This window comes from Acanthopagrus latus, chromosome 12 (assembly GCF_904848185.1).
Source record: "Acanthopagrus latus isolate v.2019 chromosome 12, fAcaLat1.1, whole genome shotgun sequence".
NCBI classification, from domain to species: Eukaryota; Metazoa; Chordata; class Actinopteri; order Spariformes; family Sparidae; genus Acanthopagrus; species Acanthopagrus latus.
Window position 1 is genome coordinate 26,390,803 of NC_051050.1, and position 20,525 is coordinate 26,411,327.

The following is a 20,525-nucleotide window of genomic DNA, read 5'->3' on the forward strand; positions in this document are numbered from 1 at the left end:
ATGTGTTGAATGTAGAGAAGCAGAGATTACAGAGTACTCAGCCGACATGTATTAGTTACTTTACTTTTGATACTTAAGTACAATATAATATATGTACATATACTTTTTTACCACTTGAAAATTCATCTTCAACACATCTGGAGAAACTGTCTGTAATCTGAAGAGTAACTATCAGATACATTCAGCTGAGTAGAAGAAGAAAGTACTGGTACTCCAGTAAAGTACAGTACTTGAGTAAATGTACTTAGTCGTATTTCAGTGGCGTCAGAGCAGCTTCCCGGAAACGGACCCCCCTCACCGGAAGTGCTGAGTCCGCAGCGCTGAGTCAGCTGAACCAACCCGGAAGCAAAACAAACGGCAGGGAGCAGGCGCAGCAGCAGGCGCGCGCTGCGGACACAAACTGACTTTATTTTACTTTAATTTACTTTATTTTTCTGCTTTGTTGGGCTGAAGACTGACAGCTACGTCACAGGACGGGCGAAACGTCACGGGATAGGTGAAACACACCGGAGCACGAGACCTGCTGCAGTTTGTCCGAGGCGGAAGTGCTGAGCGGAAGGTTTGAACTTCAGTTTAAAGTATAACGTTTATACATTTGATCTGGAGACATGTTCGAGCTGTAGGAGTGACGAGCTTAGTTAGCAGAAGAGCTAACACTGAATATTAACATCAGATGAAGTGTGTCCGCTCTTTAACCTCCGGCAGGAAATGAAGCCGGAACTAATGTTGTAGACACGACGGACACTTTACTGCAGACGCGTTTTATTTATCTTGTATCCTGTGAAACACCTGAATGATCACTGAGCTGCTGCTACACATCATGTATAACATGTTTGTTCTGCTCCACCATGTGCTTCTTACTCCGTGACACCATCAGCTGTAGTTACTAGTTAGTTTTCAGATCCCAGCACTTTTCCTTCCTGTCCTGTTCAGTAGGAACATAAAACTCAACTAACACGTTCTCTGTGTAACTGAGGTGATGACAAACACTTCACCTGTACCTGATTACATCATCATTTATCAGTGTGTTGAACCTGGAAAGTAACTAAGTACATTTACTTGGTGAGGTACTGTACCGGGACAGTGTGGGAGTCACCAGGGTTTGTGTGTCTGAGGTGAAGTTTGATCTATATGAGGCAGTTAAAGGGTTGATTAAATTTCAGGCTGGATATTGATTATTAGATTACTATGACTGATCAGTAAGGACTTCCAGGGTCGTGGCTGCAGACGGCCTCAGTGTCGCTGCAGAACCGGTCGGTCCTGTTTGCCTGCGAGAGTTCGTTTGGATTCACATGTTTGGAACTCAAATCTTACTTATAATATAATAATATGAGTTAAACTGTGACTGTTAGAATCAGACATGAGGATCTTCAGAGAGCCTGATAACTTTGAATCTGTTGATCAATAAATCTTAATGAAACTTGAACATTTAGTCTTTTTTCTAGAACTCAGAAAAATTCAGTCTGTTTTTTTTCTGTGTCATTTCAAAGATTTGGGGATTTTTTTTGTTTAAAAATGAGAAAGACAACATTTCGATTGTCAGTAAAGTTGTAAATTAATTTTGTGCAGATCAATTAACTGATAATGTCTCTTCATCACAGGTCTACTGGAGGTAACACCGCCTCCTACAGCTCCCATAATGCACCTGGGCAGTGTGTATCATCCAGGACTTATTGCTGTTTTTATCCAAACGTTTTATTAATGACTTTTTATTGTTTCATTTTTGAAAGTAGCTGCTCAGTGATGAAGACCAGTCGGCTCCTGACCGTGCTGGTGGGCGGAGTCTTCTGCTTGGCTGTGATGTCACTGTACCGCATGCTGGAGCTGATGCAGGGGGCGGAGCTTCAGGAGCATCCGGACACACCTGGTGGACAGGTAGACAACGTGAGTCACAGCGAAGTAGCCAGGCTGATTCTAGTTTCTGATCTTACAAAAGTCACCAGAGGAATTTCAAAATAAAGTGTTTTATTAAATAAACATATTTAAACAACTTAAATTAGTTATAATTCATTATTGATTATTAAATTATCAAGCTTCTTGAGTCTGTATATTTTGTCGTCATTTATGTCACTGAAAAAAAAACATTTCTTAAACCAATCACGGTCTCTGTCTGCAGGATTTGTCCCGCCTCCAGCAGAAGATCGATGAGTTGGAGCGTCTCCTCAGCGACAACAACCGCCTGGTTGCTACGCTGCGGGACTCTCTGCTCCAACACAAGGCATCATGGGGAAAAGGAGGAGGGGCTAATGTGAGCTCAGACTCCGCCCACAGCCCAGCTGACACACTACCAGGCTGTCGATTGGCCAATGAGTTGAAGGATGAAACGGACGGCGTGCAGGTTAGCTTACCATGCTAACAGCTGTTAGCTCTTTGATGTCACTGATGTCACCGCGGAGCTTCAGATGAAAACTGTGTGTAAAACAGGACTTCATGTCTGTCTGTGTTTCAGCTGCTGGATGTTTACGACCTCCTATCGTTTGACAATCCTGATGGCGGCGCCTGGAAACAAGGTTTTGAGATCAGTTACCATGGTAACGAGTGGGACGAGCAGCCTCTGGAACTTTTTCTGGTTCCTCACTCGCACAACGACCCAGGTGAGGAACAACATGACAACGAGGCGGATCGAACCTGTCAGTGATCAATGTGATCAGATATTTAGTGTGTGTGTGTGTGTGTGTGTGTGTGTGTGTGTGTGTGTGTGTGTGTGTGTGTGTGTGTGTGTGTCAGGCTGGCTGAAGACGTTCGATGGTTACTATCAGGATCAGACAAGACACATCCTGAACAACATGCTGATCAAGCTGAGTGAGGACAGCAGGTAACTGTAGCTCACCTGTAGGCGTCACCCAGCAGGTAACTTTAGCTCACCTGTAGGCGTCACCCAGAAGGTGACTGTAGCTCACCTGTAGACGTCACCCAGCAGGTAACTGTTGCTCACCTGTAGACGTCCCCCAGCAGGTAACTGTTGCTCACCTGTAGACGTCACCCAGCAGGTAACTGTAACTCACCTGTAGACGTCACCCAGCAGGTGACTGTAGCTCACCTGTAGACGTTACCCAGAAGGTAACTGTTGCTCACCTGTCGGCGTCCCCCAGCAGGTAACTGTTGCTCACCTGTAGACGTCACCCAGCAGGTAACTGTTGCTCACATGTAGACGTCCCCCAGCAGGTAACTGTTGCTCACCTGTCGGCGTCCTCCAGCAGGTGCGTGTGTGACTGACGGCCTCGTGCTCTGTGTTCCTCAGGAGGAAGATGATCTGGGCAGAAATCAGTTATTTTTCTAAATGGTGGAATGACATCGACGAGCAGAAGAGAGAGATGGTCAAACGGTAAGTGTTCAAAATCTGAACCAACCAGGAAACGGAAGCCTGAAACCTCTCCCAGAGGGCTAAAGCTCCTGTGGTAGTAATAATCCAGCTGCACAGCTAACTAAGCTAACAAGCTAACAGTAGCTACAGTCATGAGGAGCGTACAGTTAGCAGCAGTTAGCAGCAAGTGATGTGCTGCCCTGTAGTTGTTTGGAGTGTGAATTCAACAGGTGGTCAGTTTTTACATATCACACCTTTAACACAAGTTTCTGTCTGTTTCTTCTCAAATCTGAAGAAAAACCTGTTTTTAATTCTGAATCTACATACAAATACGATGTGAGTAGAGAAAACATCTGGAACCAACATATTTGTTTAATGAGAAGAGAAAGAAAAACTCAACAGTCAAACTGACCTTAAAGTAGTTTACCTGTGTTAACATGTGGCGGACCCTGACACCTTTCCCAGACATTGTTCTGAGACCTTGTTGTCATCTGAGAACAGCTGGTTTATTCACTGATGGAGACAGTTTGTGTTATTACCTCATTAATGTTATAATGAATAAAACTCAGTGTGATTTTTCTTAGTATCTTCTTGTGTTTGATCATGTTCATTAATATTTACATGTCGTCATTTGTTCATCATCATGTGTGTTCTGTTTTGTTCCTGCTCTGTGATTGGTCAGCCTGGTGAGGGCAGGGCAGCTGGAGCTGGTGACGGGCGGCTGGGTGATGGCCGACGAAGCAAACTCACATTACTTCGCTCTGCTGGATCAGCTGATTGAGGGACACCAGTGGATCCAGCGACACCTCGGTTCATCTCGCTTCACTTCCTCTGTCTGACTGTGACATCATCTGATGCATCATCGTTTTAAACTCCGCCTCTCTGTCCAGGTGTGAAGCCGAGCAGCGGTTGGGCTGTGGATCCGTTCGGCCACTCCCCCTCTATGGCCTACCTGCTGAAGGGGGCGGGGCTCCAGGACATGGTCATCCAGCGAGTTCACTACGCCGTCAAGAAGCACTTCGCCCGGCAACAGACGCTGGAGTTTCAGTGGCGACAGAGTTGGGGTGAGTTTGGACGAGAGACGAGAAACAACCACAAAGAATAAGAGAATAAAAAACTGACCGAGAGAATAAAGTACTTACGAGGTTCTGTTCTGTTTCTGTTCTGCTTCTCTAACTCACTCACTTCCTGTTTGTCAGACCCCTCCCCCCGCAGTGACATCACGTGTCACATGATGCCGTTCTACAGCTACGATGTACCGCACACGTGCGGTCCGAACCCGTCGGTCTGTTGTCAATTTGATTTCCACCGCCTGCCAGGGGGGCGGGTCTACTGTCCATGGAGGATATCACCGCAGCCAATCACAGAGCAGAATGTCCAGGAAAGGTAAGTGGGGGGGGCAGATATGACTGTGTGAAGTGTGACTGTGGTCCAGGTGTGACTGTGGTCCAGGTGTGACTGTGGTCCAGGTGTGACTGTGGTCCAGGTGTGACTGGTCCAGGTGTGACTGTGGTCCAGGTGTGACTGTGGTCCAGGTGTGACTGGTCCAGGTGTGACTGTGTTCAAGGTGTGACTGTGGTCCAGGTGTTACTGGTCCAGGTGTGACTGTGGTCCAGGTGTGACTGTGGTCCAGGTGTTACTGGTCCAGGTGTGACTGTGGTCCAGGTGTTGTATATAATGTGTCCCTGTGTCGTCTCAGAGCTCTCCTCCTGTTGGATCAGTACCGTCAGAAGTCTCGTCTCTTTCGCTCTTCGGTCCTTCTGGTTCCGCTCGGTGACGACTTTCGCTTCACAGACTCGTCTGAGTGGGATGCTCAGTTCAGCAACTACCAGAAACTCTTCGACTACTTCGACCAGCACCCAGAGCTCCACATCAAGGTGAACACCCAAGACACCTGGGAAGGGGGGGCAAGGGGCGGAGTCAGCCACACTGATCATGTCATTTACTACAGAGGCACTCAGTAGAGTGTATACCTCCGCCAAGGTCGGACAGCTCATCCTGATCCATCATCATTTCTGAGAAATTCACCAAAATGTTGAATGTCCAAAGTTCTTCCTGCTTCGTCTCTTCATCTGGATCAGCACCAGCAGCTCTCATCTGTTTCCAGGCTCTCATCACTTCTTCTTCTTCTCTTGTCTGTTTCCAGGCTCTCATCACTTCTTCTTCTTCTCTTGTCTGTTTCCAGGCTCTCATCACTTCTTCTTCTTCTCTTGTCTGTTTCCAGGCTCTCATCACTTCTTCTTCTCTTGTCTGTTTCCAGGCTCGCTTCGGGACTCTGTCAGATTACTTCACGACTCTCCATCAGCGTCTGAGCGCAGCAGGTTCCACACTGCCGACGCTCCGCGGCGACTTCTTCACATACGCCGACCGTGACGATCATTACTGGAGCGGATACTTCACGTCCAGACCGTTTTACAAACGCCTCGACAGAACCATGGAGGCCACGCTGAGGTACTTTATCTCACAGGTTTTATCTCTCATCATACAGATACAGTCAGACCCTCTCCTCCTCTCCTCCTCTCTTCCTCTCTTCCTCTCCTCCTCTCCTCCTCTCCTCCTCTCTTCCTCTCTTCCTCTCCTCCTCTCTTCCTCTCTTCCTCTCTTCCTCTCCTCCTCTCCTCCTCTCCTCCTCTCTTCCTCTCTTTCTTCCTCACTTTCTTTCTTCCATTCGTTTCAGATCAAACGGACGTCTATTCTTGAATTTCTTGAATTTTGTAGAAATGTAAAAGAAGAAGAGCTAAATAAGTTTTTACTCAGTGAGACATTTAAAAACAATGTTATAGTATTTAGATGTTTTTATATGTTTTTATGTATTTAATATATTTTATATTTTGTTCTGGTCTCATTGAGTTTTTTTTTTTTGTTGTGTGTCATCAGATAAATGTTCAGACTCATTGAATGAACATTAATCAGCATTACTAATATTTTGTAATGTTTGAAGCCTTTTGTTTTGGCAAAATGATTTTATAATAATCATATAAACATGTGATTTATTTACAAATATATTTCAGTGTTTATCTTGTTTTTTATTTTATTTCTTCTTCTTGTCTTTTTGTTCGCGTTTCCTCCGTCAGAGCGACAGAAATCCTTTTTAGCCTGACATTGGCTGAAATGCGTCGTTTCCATGGTAACGGTCAGCTGGCCGCTGATTTCCCTGCACATGAGCACTTCCAGCGGCTGACGGCCGGGAGACGGAATCTGGCATTGTTTCAACACCACGACGCCGTCACCGGCACCGCCCGCGATGCTGTGGTGGTGGACTACGGAACCAGGTAGCTACTTCCTGTTAGCACCAAAACATGTTAGCATGCTGGTGTGTTAGCATGTTAGCATCCTAGCAGAGGGGGCATGAGCAGCTAACAACACAAGAATAGTTTGAGGGTTATTCAGCTGAAGAATGTTTATTTATTGGTCAGCTGTGTTAGCATGTTAGCATGTTATTATGAAGGATCATGGATCAAAGGTCAACACAGTTTGTGAATTATTAAGATAACAGTTTAAATTTAGAAACCAATTTTTTGTAGAAATGTTTTTCTTATTGATTATTTTCCCAGATATTAAATAAGTGTTAGCATCATAGCTCCAGGAACTCTTCAGCATTTTTAGCATTAGCATGTTTTCTGTCTCATTTGTCCCTCCATGCTCTCTGTTGAAGGAGGATGTCGCCCTTGACAACGGTAACAGGTACCACCACGCTTAGTGTGAGCAGTTAGCATTAGCCTCCCATCATTCCCATTCATTTAGCATTAGCATCTAACATTAGTTTCCCATCGCTCCCTGCTTCTTCTTCATGTGTGTTTTACAGTGTAGTCTGTCAGTCACTGTGTGTTTCACCTTGTCTTTAAAGTGAAGTTGTAACAGTTGAAGATTTGGTCATAAAAGCTTTTAGTTCTCATAAAGTCGACATGTTTTTCACTCCAGAGAAGGTAAAATATAGCTCAACACATATTTATGAAAATAAAGAAAATCAAAACTCTTCCATCATTAAAAATGAAAACTGAAATTAGTGTTATTTTGCAGATTGCTTCACTCCATCCTGAACATGCGCCAGGTGCTGCAGAGCTCCGCCCACTGGCTGCTTCTATTGGACAAGAGCGAGTACCACCATGACCAATCAAAACCCTTCCTACAAATGGTGTCCTCATTGTTTATTTCTGTGACATCCAGTTTAATATTATGGATAATAACTTTTATAAATGAGACAGACTCAGAGATTTGATGAACTAAAACATGTGACAGATCGTCATGACAACAAAGGATGATTGGTTGATATTGTGATGAATGTTTCAGGATGACGTGATCTCAGCGCAGGACGCTCTGCCTCAGAAGACGCCGCTCACGCTCAGTGATGAGCCCAGGTGAGGAGGCGGAGCTTAAAGGGAGGAGTTTATATTGATGATGAGAGTAAACAGAAAGTTCTTCCTGACTTCTCTCTAACCAGCAGCTAGCATCACGCTAACGCTCTGCTACATCAGGCTACATGTGTCATAGCTCAATAAATGTCTCGGCCTGTGAAGACTTAAGAACAAATGTTTTAATCTGTTGCTAGGAAACAGCTGCAGCTCTGTCCAATGAAAGCAATCAGCGGAGTAAACAGGAAGTCACTGTAGCATCACAAGCTAGCAGATCTTCCATACAGTTATAGAAGCTACAAGGAAAAACTTTGTTAGTGTGAACATGAAGAATCTGATTCAGAGTCATTTTCATAGTTTATAACGAGACGCAAACATCTGTGAGCAAACTGACTGTATTTACTTTATCGTCACTCACGCTGTCGTGTGATTTAGTGATATAAATCTTCCAGTTGAATCTTTATTAATGCTTCCAGCTGCAGGTCGTGTCGGCTGACTGACAGTTTGTCTGCAGGTTTGACTTCCTGTCATCTCCTCTGACTGATTGTGTTTGTGTCAGGTCATTGATCATATTTAACCCGACTGAGCAGCTCCGTACGTCAGTCGTCAGCATCGTCGTCGACTCTGCGGACGCTCGTGTTGTCGACACACAAACGGGTCGACCAATGGCTGCACAGATCTCTGCGGTGTGGGAGGAGCCGAGCCGGGCATCCAGAGAATCTTTCCAGGTGATGAACACGTCGCTCAGATGTTCCTGAGAGCGGACGTGTCACTGCTGATATTATTAGTAGTATTTATGTTCACATGTCTCATTGGTCTGGACTGTTTGATGTTTTGAGATTTTACATTTTGCCTTATTTCCTGGTTAATGTTAAGCTCCTCCCCTAGTCAGTGATAAATCACAGTCCAATCACAGCTGAGCAACTGTACGTTGTCACAGCAGGTGAGTTGGTGTTCAGGTGTTTTAAACTTAATGTTTTTCGCCTTCAGCTCGACTTCGTGGCTGAACTTCCTCCTCTGTCGCTCGCTGTCTATCATGTGACCAAAGCCGCTGTTGGCTCCACCCATCGGGCTCAGTACACCTTCTATCATCACGGCAACCCTCTGACCATCCAGAGCGAACACTTCCAGGTGTCCCACCCAGAGGGGCCTGAGGCCGACGCCCCCCTGTTGCTAAGCAACAAGCACGTCCAGATGTGGAGCTCCCCGGAGACCGGCCTGCTGCAGGTCAGACTTTTCAAACTAAAAGTCACGACAGACACAAACTGAATAAAGTTAAAGAAAATGAATCAAAGTAATAAAAAGGAAAAACAATCACAACTCATATTCAGAGCAAGAAAGATTCACTGTTTACACTCACAGCACGGAAGGTCGCTGGTTCGATTCCCCTGGTATGAATGTTGAAGTGTCCTTGAGCAAAATACTGAATCCCTCCTGGAACGTGTTCTGGTGTTCTGGTTCCAGTGTTCTGGGCATATTAAAGTCATGTGAAGCTACATGAGGTGTGATAAAGATTATCAGAGCAGAATCATAATAAAACAAATAACTGATTTATTGATCATTAAACTGATTATAAATCTGTTAATAAATAAATATATATATATATATATATATAAATATATATATATATATATATATATATATATATATATATATATATAATTTTTTATATATATATATATAATTTTTTATATATATATATATTATTTTTTATATATATATATATTATTTTTTATATATATTTTTTTTTAATACTTTTTTTGACATGATATGCTTTTATTCTGAAATGCAGAAGCTCCGCCTCCAGTCCGGTCTGGTCCGTCAGCTCCAGGTCCAGTTTCTGTGGTACGGGACCACATCGAACCGGGACAAGAGCGGAGCCTACCTGTTTCTGCCAGGGAAGGAGGGGGGTCAGGTGAGACCAGAACCAGGATCCAGTCGTGAGCCACATCAGTCTCTCTCTCTCTGTTCTCTGGTTCACTGTCTCTCGCCCTCCTGCAGCTCTACACATCCTCAGAGCCGCCCCTGGTCCGGGTCTCCAGAGGTCCGGTCTTCTCCGACATCACTTCCTGTTTCCAACACTTCACACACAGAGTCCGACTGTACCACCTGGATGGTAAGGAGACCGCAGTTAAACCGCAGCCCCGGGTTCTGTCAGGATGTGACAGGTGGCCCGGTTCTGGTTGTCATGATGGGTAGAGGCATCCCCAGGTGATGAGTTCAGGTGCAGATGATGAGTTCAGGTGCAGATGATGAGTTCAGGGTCAGATGATGAGTTCAGGTGCAGATGATGAGTTCAGGTGCAGATGATGAGTTCAGGTGCAGATGATGAGTTCAGGGTCAGATGATGAGTTCAGGTGCAGATGATGAGTTCAGGGTCAGATGATGAGTTCAGGTGCAGATGATGAGTTCAGGTGCAGATGATGAGTTCAGGGTCAGTTGGAGTTCAGATGACTTTGTCCTCATCTGCTGTCCAGCTGTTCACTTAATATTCATCACACTCAGTAATTTCACAATAAAAGTCTCCTGTCTGTCTCTGCCCCAGGGCATGCTGGGCGATCTGTGGAGATTTCCAACATGGTGGACATCAGGTCAGAGGTCAACCGTGAGCTCGCCATGAAGCTCGTCACCGATGTTGCCAACGGCAACCGTTTCTACTCCGACCTCAACAGTTTCCAGGTTCCTTCTTTTGTGTTTATAGACGCTGATTGATGATGTCACATGTCAGTGATCCTGTATCAAAGTGTATTGAAGGTAATGGGCAGCGTATTGATAGTGTATTGATAGTAATCAGCAGCGTATTGATCCGGCCTGCAGATGCAGCAGCGGCGGACTCTGGCGAAGCTCCCCCTGCAGGCGAACTTCTACCCGATGTCATCGGCGTCGTTCCTGCAGGACTCGACGTCTCGCGTGTCTCTGCTGTCGGCTCAGAGTCAGGCCGTCGCCTCGCTCACACCAGGTGAGTCCTGTTCACCTGCACGTCCGCCTCACTGTCTCTGTGGTGTTTGAGGTTTTCAGCTTCGTGGTGATCGTGGAGGTCCAGTGATGATGACATCAGAGACTCTTCATCACTTCAACAGGACAATTTATCAGTGACTCACTTGTGTCAGAATCAGTTTTATAATCAATAATATTTGCTGCACATTGTTTTAGACAGTGTTAATAACAATGATGTCATCATTCTAACATCAGCTGGTCAACAGTGGAAGTTCAGCAAAATAAAAGACTGAAGTGGTGTCAGACACATGGATCGATGATGTTTTCACTGATGGACAACAGCGACCTCGAGCAGTGAGGACACAGTGAGTCTGTCACTGTGCTGACCTCTGACCTCTGACCTGTCACCTGTGCAGGTGAGCTGGAGGTGGTGTTGGACCGGCGGCTGCAGCAGGACGATAACCGCGGCCTCGGTCAGGGCGTCACCGACAACAAGCTGACGGCCAGTCTCTACCACCTGCTGCTGGAGGACAGGAGGGGTGGGGCTCAGGTGAGGGGCGGGGCTCAGGTGAGGGGCGGGGCTCGGGCGAGGGAGCTGGATCACTGGTTCTGACTGCACTCATCTTCTCAAACTGTTGACTGTTGTGCTTCTGTGTCTCATGGACGAGACATCGCCTATGATGTTCCCGTGAGAGGTGAGCAGCTAGAATGATGTTTACTCGGCCCAGAGATCAGAACATCACAGACTGCACCACCCGTCTCCACCTGAGAGACGGACCGGGTCGGATCAGACAGCTTCGTGTGTTCTGATCATTAGTAGAATATCAATGTGACGGTGCAGAGCATCGATATCAGAGCTGTGAATGTTTTTTCATTTTTTACAGGTTATATTTTATCCTTCTGTTTATTTTCCTGACAGGAAGTGGGAGGAGCCTCAGTTGAACACCTGTCACTGCTCGCCCACCTGTCCTCGCTCTCCCTCTGCCACCCGCCAATCACCATGGTTGCCCCAAGCAACAGCCAGCTGCCAAAGCTCCGCCCCTTCCTGCCACTCAGCTCGTCGATGCCGTGCGACCTTCACCTGCTGAACCTGAGGACGCTGGAGGATGCACAGGTGAGAACAGCGCCTGGAAACACCTGGAAACACCTGGAAAAAATGGATTTGTGGTTTTTGTGTTGAAAATAATAAGCAGTCATTAACTGAGCAATACTCACTTTCACATAGGAATACATTGAAAAACACAATTAAAAAAAAGTTTTAATATAATAACTTTATAATATTATTTTAAAAAAGTAATTGAAATTTTTTAAAATCTGTTAAACATGAAATCAAAACAAATGAATGTTTGTGTTTTCTGGTAAACAGGAAGCAGAAACTCCGTCACAGGAAGTGGCTCTGCTCCTCCACAGGAAGGGCTTCGACTGTAGCTCCGCCCCCGACATGCCACTGCAGTGCACGTGGAGCGCGCACGAGGAGGTACACACACACACACACACACACACACATTAAAAATTATATAATAATAGCTTTGCATTTTTAAAATCTCTGTTTTGTGAAATATAAAAACTTTCTTTCTTTTAAACTGTGTGAATATTTACATTTTCAGACTTTTTTATTAAATTGTGTTTTGAGCTTCATGTGACAGTTTAATGTTCCCAGATGTTGTTTTTTATAGTTGTTGTTTTAAAAAGAGTTTTCTGTTCTTGTCTCGTCTCTTCTGGTTTCGTGTCGCCTGGTTTTGTCTCCAGGTGAACTTGGACGATCTGTTCTCTCCTCTCCGGTTCCGTTCTGTCCGTCAGTCGGGTCTCACTCTGCTACGTGAAGACGATGAACCGGAATCCGCCCGGCAACAGCAGCCTCCACGCATCACTCGCCTGCAGCCAATGGAAATCACCGCCTTCCGTGTCGAGATAGACTGAAAAATGAAACATCATCAACATTTTGTAATTTCTGGTAAAATTGTTCCACTTGTTGTGTCGATGACACGAGCAGCCAATCAGAAGGAATCACTTTAAAACACGTGTTGGAGGGAAAATACACAAAAGATCATTAGTGAAAAATTAAAAATGGAGCATGAATGTAAACTTAAGTTGACGAGGCATCTGAAAGTGATCAGAAGAAACAAATAACAGAACCAGCTGACAGGACGACAGAAAACTTAATCAGCCATGAAACACAATCAGCAGAAATCATCATTAATCATCATTACATGTTATTAATCAGCCGTGAACATGAAGATGAACCAGCGAACCAAGAAAATCAGTTATTATTTCAAAACTGTGGTGAAATGAAGCCGTTACACTTTTAATTAACCCGTCAAAGGTCGTCATGGTGACGGCAACACAACGGGACCAAACACATCGTTAGTGCTTAATGAATGTTTATAAGTGTGTGTGCGTGTGTCTCACTGCTGTTTCGAATTTTTTTCTTCTTTTTTTTTCACCAAAATGTGGAATTGTGGGTGAAATGTCTGACTGACTGACTGACTGATCGATTGATGATCAGTGGACGTGCAGCTCAGGGTGTGTGTGTGTGTGTGTGAGTTCCTATTGATTATTGATGATTTATTATTGATTATGAGCACATATTGACCTGCTGACATGTTGAATGATGTTTTCTGTATTTTACTGTGAAACAACTTCTGGGTTTTGTTTAATTAAGAAATTCTGTATATTTTCTATCAGCGGGTTTATTTCTCAGATGTTTATTTAAAAGCTAAAAATGTATTTTTCTATCACGACTGTTAAACATTTTGTGCTTTTTCTGTGTTTGGGGAGATTTTATGGTTTTAATACTAAATAAATTATTGTTTAATTGAACTTCCTGTTGAGAAACTGATTTCCTGGAGCAACTCAGGCAGCAGAACTCTAATAATGTAATGTCATAACTTTAACGTTTTTCATTTTTATAAGCACAAACAGTGGAAAAGAAACAAACCAGACAACAAAACACAAAACAAAACAGTCCCACCACTAACTAACAGTGAGCGATGTGCTGTATATTTCTGCATCTCTCTATAAAAGCAAGAAACCTCTGTGTGTGTGTCTGTGCCTCAGATGTCTCTGCAGATCAGAATCAGACTGACCTGAGAGTTTCAACATGGCTGCTGCTTGGTTCAAGGGTGTGCAATGTCACATTTTTTTGGACTGCAGTGATACCATTAACAAATTATTTCATAAATGCTTTCCAAATTCACATTGCTAACCATAGCCACCATAGTCACGTGCGCACCAGAGCCAATCACTGCAGAGCTCACTTCCAGGACAACAGGCAGATTTATACCTGCAGAGACGCGAGCTGGACCGGGATATTGCCGGTGGTTCGGTCCCGTTCTGTGCATCTAAACTGACTGTTGTGGATTAATGAGACAAAACAAGTCCGGACCGGGTCTGTTCGGGTCTGAGGAGATCCAGAGACGCGCGGACAACAAAGTGGAATCTGTGGATGTTCATGTGTAGCTAGCTGCTAGCTGCTAACACGGCCCACCTCCCGAGTTGACCGACGCACCGGCAGGTCCAGAACCGGACTTAGGGTAAATAATGACCGCCACGCTTTTTCACGAACATTGCCATCACATTTGCTTTGTGTCTGTGCAGGAAGAAACGGTAAAAACAGGCTTTTGTCACAAAAGTGTCCAAGCAGCAAGTTTGGTTGCTGTAGTGTTGTGTCGGTCGCGAACGTGTCGTTCGAACGAACAAATCTTTTCAGTAAATGAAGTGAACGGGATCACTTCATGGACTGATTCATTCCTTTCTCAGTTCAGTTGAGCTCAGCCGCAATCATGCCGGCCGGGAGTGGAACTGCTGCGACTCACTCAGAGAACTGTGAGGACGTGATTCTCGTTCGCGCTGTGATTCGTTCATGATTCGCGAACCTACTGCAGGCAGAGAACTGACGCTGAGGACGTGATTTTCGTGCAGGTACTGTGCTGACAGTGGCGCTGTGTCACTCACCCAGCCAGGGCAGAGGAGATGATTCACGTTCAGTAACGGTACTGCTAAAATTAGCGCTGTGTTGCTAAAATCCGTGTAGCATCATGTTAAGTGATTTTACTGTGCACAGAGGACACTTTCACCCTGTTGTAATTTTAGTGCATGTATACTCAGAGCAGCGCTGCGTCTCCTCTGAATGATTGCGCACCGTCCCTCAGTAAGTGAACGTGAACCTCAGGGCTGAATTATTAACTGAATGACGGATCATTTGGCTGCTTATCAGTTCAGGGAGTTGGAGAGCACTGAACGATTCGGTGAACAAATCTTTTGAACAAATCATTTTACTGAACGGATTCTAGAGATTCAGTTCAGTAAAAAGAACTGCCGTTCCGATCACTAGGTTGCTGAGGAACAGAAAGTTGTGGGCGGGACGGAGGCGGATGAGTGACAGCGACAGAGATGGCGAGTTTTGAGAATTGAGAGATTTGTGACATATAGCGTGTTTGGAGTGTAAAGTTAGTACAGCTTATCTAAATATATTGAGATGTAATATATATTTCATATGTAGTGTAAAGTTTGTGTTGGCCAACAAAGAACTTCTCCTCAGGTGAGAACACCTGTGTGAGTATCACCTGTCTCTCTCTTTGTCTCCACAGAGTCTCTGTGATCAGAAACACTTCAGTTTGATCAGCTGACTCAACTTCCTGAACATGGCTTCTGCTCTAAGAAGATGGAGCAAAGAAATCCCTCCTGTTTTTTCTGATTTAATGAACGACCTTATTAAATATGCAGCTTCATTCATCAAAGGATTTGACCTCAGAGAATCAAAGATGAGACAGATTATCAGAGAGTGTAAGAAGATCTCTGATGAAGTGAAAAAGATGCAGAAGACAACAGAGTCAGACCAACAGGAGCTGCAGCAGCAGGAGCTACTGTTGTTCATGCAAATGTAACAAAAAAACAAGTAGAGATTAAAAGTGTAAAGAAAGTAGAAGAACTGGGGAAACAATTCATGGAAACTGTTGAACCGATGAAGGAAATCCTGGAAGAAATCAAGACGACGTGTGAAAATTGGAACAGAAGAAAACTGAAGCTCAGGCTGGAAACACTCTGACAGACATGAAGGAGTTTCAGTTGATTCTTAGACGAGTGTCTGAAGTGGGAAAGAGCAAACAAGTTTTGGATGTAGCTCTAACCGTGACTCAGGCTGTAGGTGATATGTTAAAGTTGTTTGTATTAGTCTTCTCAGTCTCTGCGACCCCTGAACAGGACAGAAAGTTCAGAGAGTCCATCATGCAGTCAGCTGATCAGAGTCAGAGGGTCATTGATACCTTTAATAAGATGATGGAGGAGCTGAAAGACTTCAGAGAAACTAAAGAGTGAGAATTGTTGATCGTCTGTTGATGATGGGGATGAGTCACGTTTCCCACAGTGACAGCATGTTGTATTTTTTACTCCACTACATTATTTGATACCTTTAGTTACTAGTTACTCTACAGATTACTTCCTGTATCACTGTGTACTTCTACACCTGGAGATACGAGGTCTCCACTTGACAGGAAGGTAATCTGAAGAGTAACTAGTAACTAAAACTGTACTGATTATTTTTATCAATACATTCATTCAGTAATAAAATACTAAGATCATTCATGTTTGGATTCAATGTTTCGGAGTCAGTGGGGGGGGAGCAGCATCAAGTGTTGTTCAGCTCGTTCAAATGAACTTTAAATCAAACCGGTTAACAAAAACATGCTGTTCCGCTCCGGCACAGCAGGTGGCGACATCACCTGTATTATTGGTCTGTATCCGCCAGAGGAAAAGAAGAAGAAGAAGAAGAAGAACCGGAAGTGACAGTCACAGCTTGTGATTAAAGTTTCCTCAGATGTCCAGAAGCTGTCACCTTCTTCATGACTGCTCAGGTGAGTGTGACGTAACGTCAGAGTAGAAACACACCTGAGGACAAACATGGCGGTGTGTCAGAGTGTGACGTAGTTAACAGGGTGCACGGAGGTGAACACCAGACTCCGCTGACATTTCCTCTTCTTTTAACACCGCTTTGCTGTACCGACCGACGTGACGTCCACCGAGCAGCCGGAGCAGAAACACGTTCACAGTTCGTTTGTATCGGTGCTGTTCACAAATGTTGGTTCCGAACTCAAGTCAGAAGAAGTTCGGATAAAAACATCAATGATTTATGTATAATTGAGGTAAATAATATGCAAACACGGTAGAAACTGTTCAGATTTGAGGTTTTCCAAGTGGAGTTCTGCGGTGGAGGACCACCGTGGTGAGCAGATCCCTCGTGAGCAGCACGAGGAGGCAGATGACCTCATCAGTCCCTACGTCACGGCGGCCCCGGGACCGGCAGGGGGTCCGGACCGGAACCGAAGCAAAGACCTAGACCTGTGACTCAGGCTGACCCGCCTGGACTCTGATCAGCTGATCAGCATCATCAGCTTCATGATGTGACGTCCTGACAGAGTGTGTGTGTGTGTTGTAGTACTTCCTCGTGTGTGTGTGTTGTAGTACTGTGTTTGTGTTGTTCTTCCTCAGGTGTGTGTGTGTTGTTCTTCCTCAGGTGTGTGTGTGTGTGTTGTACTTCCTCAGGTGTGTGTGTTGTACTTCGCTAAGAGCGTGGAGCTGACCAGAGTGAAGGAGGAGATTGTTGCTGTGCCAACACCAATCAGCAGCCGGGACCTTTGGAGACTGTTGCTGCAGCGACACCAGAGGTACCCTGATGTGTTCACTGACTGACTGATGGTGACAAATAACCAACAGTCAGTCATCAGAGTGTGTGTGTGTGTGTGTGTGTTTGTGCGTGCAGACTCTCCGTCCTGCAGGATCAGGTGGTGTTGGCGGTGCGTCAGCAGTACGTTGCCGTTGGCGACCAGGTGGTGACTCTGGCAGACGGAGACGAGGTTGCTGTGGTGCCGCCGCTCAGCGGAGGATAAACACGGATGGTCAGTATCGAGCGTTCTGAGCGTCTCTGTAGACGAGACGAGTCGTCGCACAGCTCCGAGTGTCTGATGCTGCTTCTACACCAACATCAGCGGGTCAGAACCAGTTAACCAGATGAAACTGTAAATGAGTCAACATGGTCCCATTGCACATGGTCTCAGCGGGTTAAAGTGTGACGTCAGCGTGAACGCTGTGATGTCACTTTGTTTATAATCTAGACATTATTGATGAATTAAGTCATTTTTGGTCTTGTCAGAGAGCTTTCACTGCTGATCCGCTCCAATCGGACCTTTAATCTCTGCCTCTCCTCAGATGGCCGAGTCAGAGGAGCGGAGAGACGTCTTCAAGCTGAGCCGTGATTGGCTGTCTGTACAGGAAGTGGTCGACACCGTCAGCAGCTCCTCCTGTGGAGCCATTTCAGTTTTTATAGGTTCGTATGTTATTTATTAACATCAGCAGAAATATTATAATGTTATAATATATATAGTGTGTGTGTGTGTGTGTGTGTGTGTGTGTGTGTGTGTGTAGGTACGACCCGGGAGGACGAGGTGGATGGGAGGACGGTGATTGGTCTGGAGTACGAGGCGTACGAGCTCATGGCCCAGTCAGAGTTCACGAAGCTGTGTGCTGACATCAGAGAGCGCTGGCCAACCGTGACGCACATCTGTGTCCACCACCGGCTGGGGTGCGATGCTAATGCTAACTGCTACCTGCTGATGCTAACTGCTAATGCTAACTGTGGTACAGCAGCTGGTTGAACGCGGCCCGTCTGCAGCTAACAATTGTTTTTATTATTGATCGATCTGTTGATGTTGAGGATGACCCACACTGATGGAATGTAACTGAGTACTGACCTGAAGTACAGTGTTGAGGTACTTTTACTTTTACACTGATAAAGGATGATGATGTAATCAGATACAGGTGAAGAGATTTGTAATCGTCTCAGTTACTTTGTACTCCATCCGTCTGGTAACTTTAGTTTCAGTAGTAATGAGTTACTCTACAGATTACTCTGCTGCTGGTCGAGTGTCAGCTGATGGACTCTGTCTTGGCTCATGTGCAGACGAAGCGTCAGGTTTCAGGTGGAGCTCAGACTCACCTGTGAACTTCCTCCCTCAGGTGGGTGGAGGTGGGTCAGGCCAGTGTCGCCATGGCGATCTCATCTCCTCATCGCCATGACAGCCAGCAGGCGATCCAGCGCTGCATCGACCAGCTGAAGGCCAACATCCCCATCTGGAAGAAGGTGAGATGCCTCAGAAGGTCTGGACTCGGTTCTGATCGTTACCCGTCATAACCTATGATTATCGATCAACAGGAAGTGTACGACACGCAGGATTCCAGCTGGAAGGAGAACGCCGAGTGTTCCTGGGCCACTCGGAACAAGTTGTCCTCAGAGAGCGTGTGAAGATGTGCATCGTTAATAAAACACTGATCAGTGACGTCCATGTGTTTGAATCTATTACCTTTCTGAATGACATCACAGGTCACATGATCTGACTTACCTGTTACCTCACACACACACTTCTAACACACAGAGTACAAACATTTACTCTTTATAAAGTACCAGAGTGAAAGTACTCTTCAGTGTGGGCTTATGAACTTCCTGTTTTCCTCTGTTCATGTTGAACTGCAAAAAAACCTGCAGATTTAATCTTCCTGTTGTCAGCAGCCATTGTTCTCATTGATCCAGTTCACCTGACGGCACTCACACACCTGAAGGTCCAGGATCTGGTCTGAACTCAGGTTCAGTTCTCCAGGATCCTTCACTTAAAACAGCGCTTTTTGTAAAGGAGTTTGGTGCAGTGCAGGTTTAAGGTGATGCGTCTCAGTTCAACAGTTCAATAATATATTTACATTAATATTGAAGCATTCATGTGTTCATCACTTTAATGTTGCAGCCCTAACCCGAAAAGTACTCGAGCTGCAGAGAATAACTAAGTTCAGTCCAAGTACATTACATGTGCACTAGAGAAAATGTTCTTCAGTCAGTGAGCCTCTGTGGGCCGGTTCTGCCCCAAGCTGAGCCTCTCAGGCTGCAGACGGGTGGAGCTGGTCGGTGCCTGCAGACAGAACTCAGGACCCAAAAAGTGTCCTTGTGTTTCTGTGTAGAAGTAAATGCTGAACCAATATTTAAACTTTCAATAATCAAGTCAATATTTTCATATCTAGAATTAAAGTGCTGGAGCTCAAAGCTGCATGTTAATAATCCAGAGGTTCACCTGAAACACCTGAGACAGACTCACCTGGAGCAGGTGCACAGACAGGTGGTCCATCAGGATCCATGTAATCATTTGACATTAAACATGAACAAACACCAACTGAACGCATCGGGTTTCTTTTAAAGGAGTAATATGTAAGAAATCTGGTTCAGCATGCTAACCAGCTAGCCCGGGCCTGTGTTAGCCTGTAAACACCTACATACCTGCCAGCTAACTGAGCTAACAAGCTAACAGTAGTAACAGTCATGGGTGCAGTGACAGTTAGCAGCAGGTAGAAGTCCCCCCGTCTGAACTAAAGGAGTCATTTTCAAACATATGGACACTTTAATGACTTTGATTAATGTTGAGTCGTCAAGTTAAATATTCAGTATTCCACGAGCTCCCCATGTGAACCCTGGTTGTGTTCAGGTGTTTCATGAGATCATGTCCTCTGTGCTGAAACATCAGGAGGTTTAACTCTACAGTCCACAGTTTCAATTAAGCTTTTATTCTGAAGTCGGCCGGAAGTTCCGCGTTGTGTCGCTCCCAGCGTCCCGTGCCTGCCGCCGCTCCCCCGGTTGGTCAGCTGACCGTCGGCCGGTCTGGTGACTGTCAAACCGCCGCAGCTCGCGCCGTGACCCGGACACCAGCACCGCCAGGCCGAGGCCGGTCTGTCCCGTCATCGGAGCTCCTGACACGGACTGCTTCCTGACGTCCCCCGCTGTGAGCCGCTGCCGGATCATCCGCCTCGACCAGCCGAGCTCGTCGCACCGACAGTCGGACCCGAACACTCGGAGTCAGCTGGCCTCCATCCCGAGCCTGTGTGACCCCCAGCCGGCCCGC

At 45.5% G+C, this 20,525-nt stretch overlaps 4 protein-coding genes across 7 annotated transcripts in view; all 4 read left to right on the forward strand.

Annotated features, from left to right (window-relative positions):
• The first annotated feature begins 324 nt into the window (after window positions 1–324).
• Window positions 325–13,413, forward strand: man2a1 (mannosidase, alpha, class 2A, member 1). 2 transcript variants are annotated; one of them, XM_037117632.1, is made up of 24 exons: window positions 325–559; window positions 1,731–1,884; window positions 2,117–2,338; window positions 2,450–2,594; window positions 2,728–2,815; window positions 3,242–3,325; window positions 3,987–4,114; window positions 4,195–4,368; window positions 4,504–4,690; window positions 5,004–5,181; window positions 5,565–5,755; window positions 6,379–6,576; window positions 7,325–7,439; window positions 7,595–7,662; window positions 8,216–8,384; window positions 8,647–8,883; window positions 9,449–9,571; window positions 9,658–9,772; window positions 10,202–10,335; window positions 10,474–10,615; window positions 11,010–11,143; window positions 11,513–11,707; window positions 11,960–12,070; window positions 12,343–13,413. In XM_037117632.1, exons 2-24 carry the CDS (start codon window positions 1,744–1,746, stop codon window positions 12,511–12,513), a joined length of 3,450 nt encoding a protein of 1,149 aa, XP_036973527.1. In that variant the 5' UTR covers window positions 325–559; window positions 1,731–1,743; the 3' UTR covers window positions 12,514–13,413. The 2 variants fall into 2 exon arrangements, with proteins under 2 accessions (XP_036973527.1, XP_036973526.1); XM_037117631.1 differs by having other exon boundaries at window positions 1,734–1,884.
• A 2,904-nt stretch (window positions 13,414–16,317) lies between these two features.
• Window positions 16,318–18,037, forward strand: LOC119029428 (molybdopterin synthase sulfur carrier subunit). The gene is made up of 5 exons (XM_037116239.1): window positions 16,318–16,445; window positions 17,134–17,255; window positions 17,351–17,486; window positions 17,797–17,914; window positions 18,013–18,037. The coding sequence occupies exons 1-3, from the start codon at window positions 16,434–16,436 to the stop codon at window positions 17,475–17,477; spliced, it is 261 nt and encodes an 86-aa protein (XP_036972134.1). The 5' UTR covers window positions 16,318–16,433; the 3' UTR covers window positions 17,478–17,486; window positions 17,797–17,914; window positions 18,013–18,037.
• LOC119029427 (molybdopterin synthase catalytic subunit) lies at window positions 17,351–18,925 on the forward strand. 2 transcript variants are annotated; one of them, XM_037116238.1, is made up of 5 exons: window positions 17,351–17,486; window positions 17,797–17,914; window positions 18,013–18,169; window positions 18,604–18,727; window positions 18,800–18,924. In XM_037116238.1, the coding sequence occupies exons 1-5, from the start codon at window positions 17,484–17,486 to the stop codon at window positions 18,887–18,889; spliced, it is 492 nt and encodes a 163-aa protein (XP_036972133.1). In that variant the 5' UTR covers window positions 17,351–17,483; the 3' UTR covers window positions 18,890–18,924. The 2 variants fall into 2 exon arrangements, with proteins under 2 accessions (XP_036972133.1, XP_036972132.1); XM_037116237.1 differs by having other exon boundaries at window positions 17,438–17,579; window positions 18,800–18,925.
• A 561-nt stretch (window positions 18,926–19,486) lies between these two features.
• ugcg (UDP-glucose ceramide glucosyltransferase) overlaps window positions 19,487–20,525 on the forward strand; it is a 7,367-nt gene continuing 6,328 nt past the window's right edge. Inside the window, exon 1 of one of the 2 annotated variants that reach the window (XM_037116236.1) lies at window positions 19,487–20,525. The gene's annotated coding sequence lies outside the window, so the exon portion shown is untranslated. The other variant, XM_037116235.1, reaches the window with a different exon arrangement.

What these genes read in the sequence shown, in the direction of transcription:
- man2a1 (XM_037117632.1), top strand. Translation starts at nt 1,744, where the DNA reads ATGAAGACCAGTCGGCTCCTGACCGTGCTGGTGGGCGGAGTCTTCTGC. An exon ending in GTGGATCCAGCGACACCTCG is followed by an intron (nt 4,115 to 4,194) that starts GTTCATCTCGCT and finishes CTCTCTGTCCAG; the next exon opens with GTGTGAAGCCGAGCAGCGGT. An exon ending in ACGCTCAGTGATGAGCCCAG is followed by an intron (nt 7,663 to 8,215) that starts GTGAGGAGGCGG and finishes TGTTTGTGTCAG; the next exon opens with GTCATTGATCATATTTAACC.
- LOC119029428 (XM_037116239.1), top strand. An exon ending in TTGCTGCAGCGACACCAGAG is followed by an intron (nt 17,256 to 17,350) that starts GTACCCTGATGT and finishes TTGTGCGTGCAG; the next exon opens with ACTCTCCGTCCTGCAGGATC.
- LOC119029427 (XM_037116237.1), top strand. Translation starts at nt 17,484, where the DNA reads ATGGTCAGTATCGAGCGTTCTGAGCGTCTCTGTAGACGAGACGAGTCG. An exon ending in AGCCATTTCAGTTTTTATAG is followed by an intron (nt 17,915 to 18,012) that starts GTTCGTATGTTA and finishes GTGTGTGTGTAG; the next exon opens with GTACGACCCGGGAGGACGAG. An exon ending in ACATCCCCATCTGGAAGAAG is followed by an intron (nt 18,728 to 18,799) that starts GTGAGATGCCTC and finishes ATCGATCAACAG; the next exon opens with GAAGTGTACGACACGCAGGA.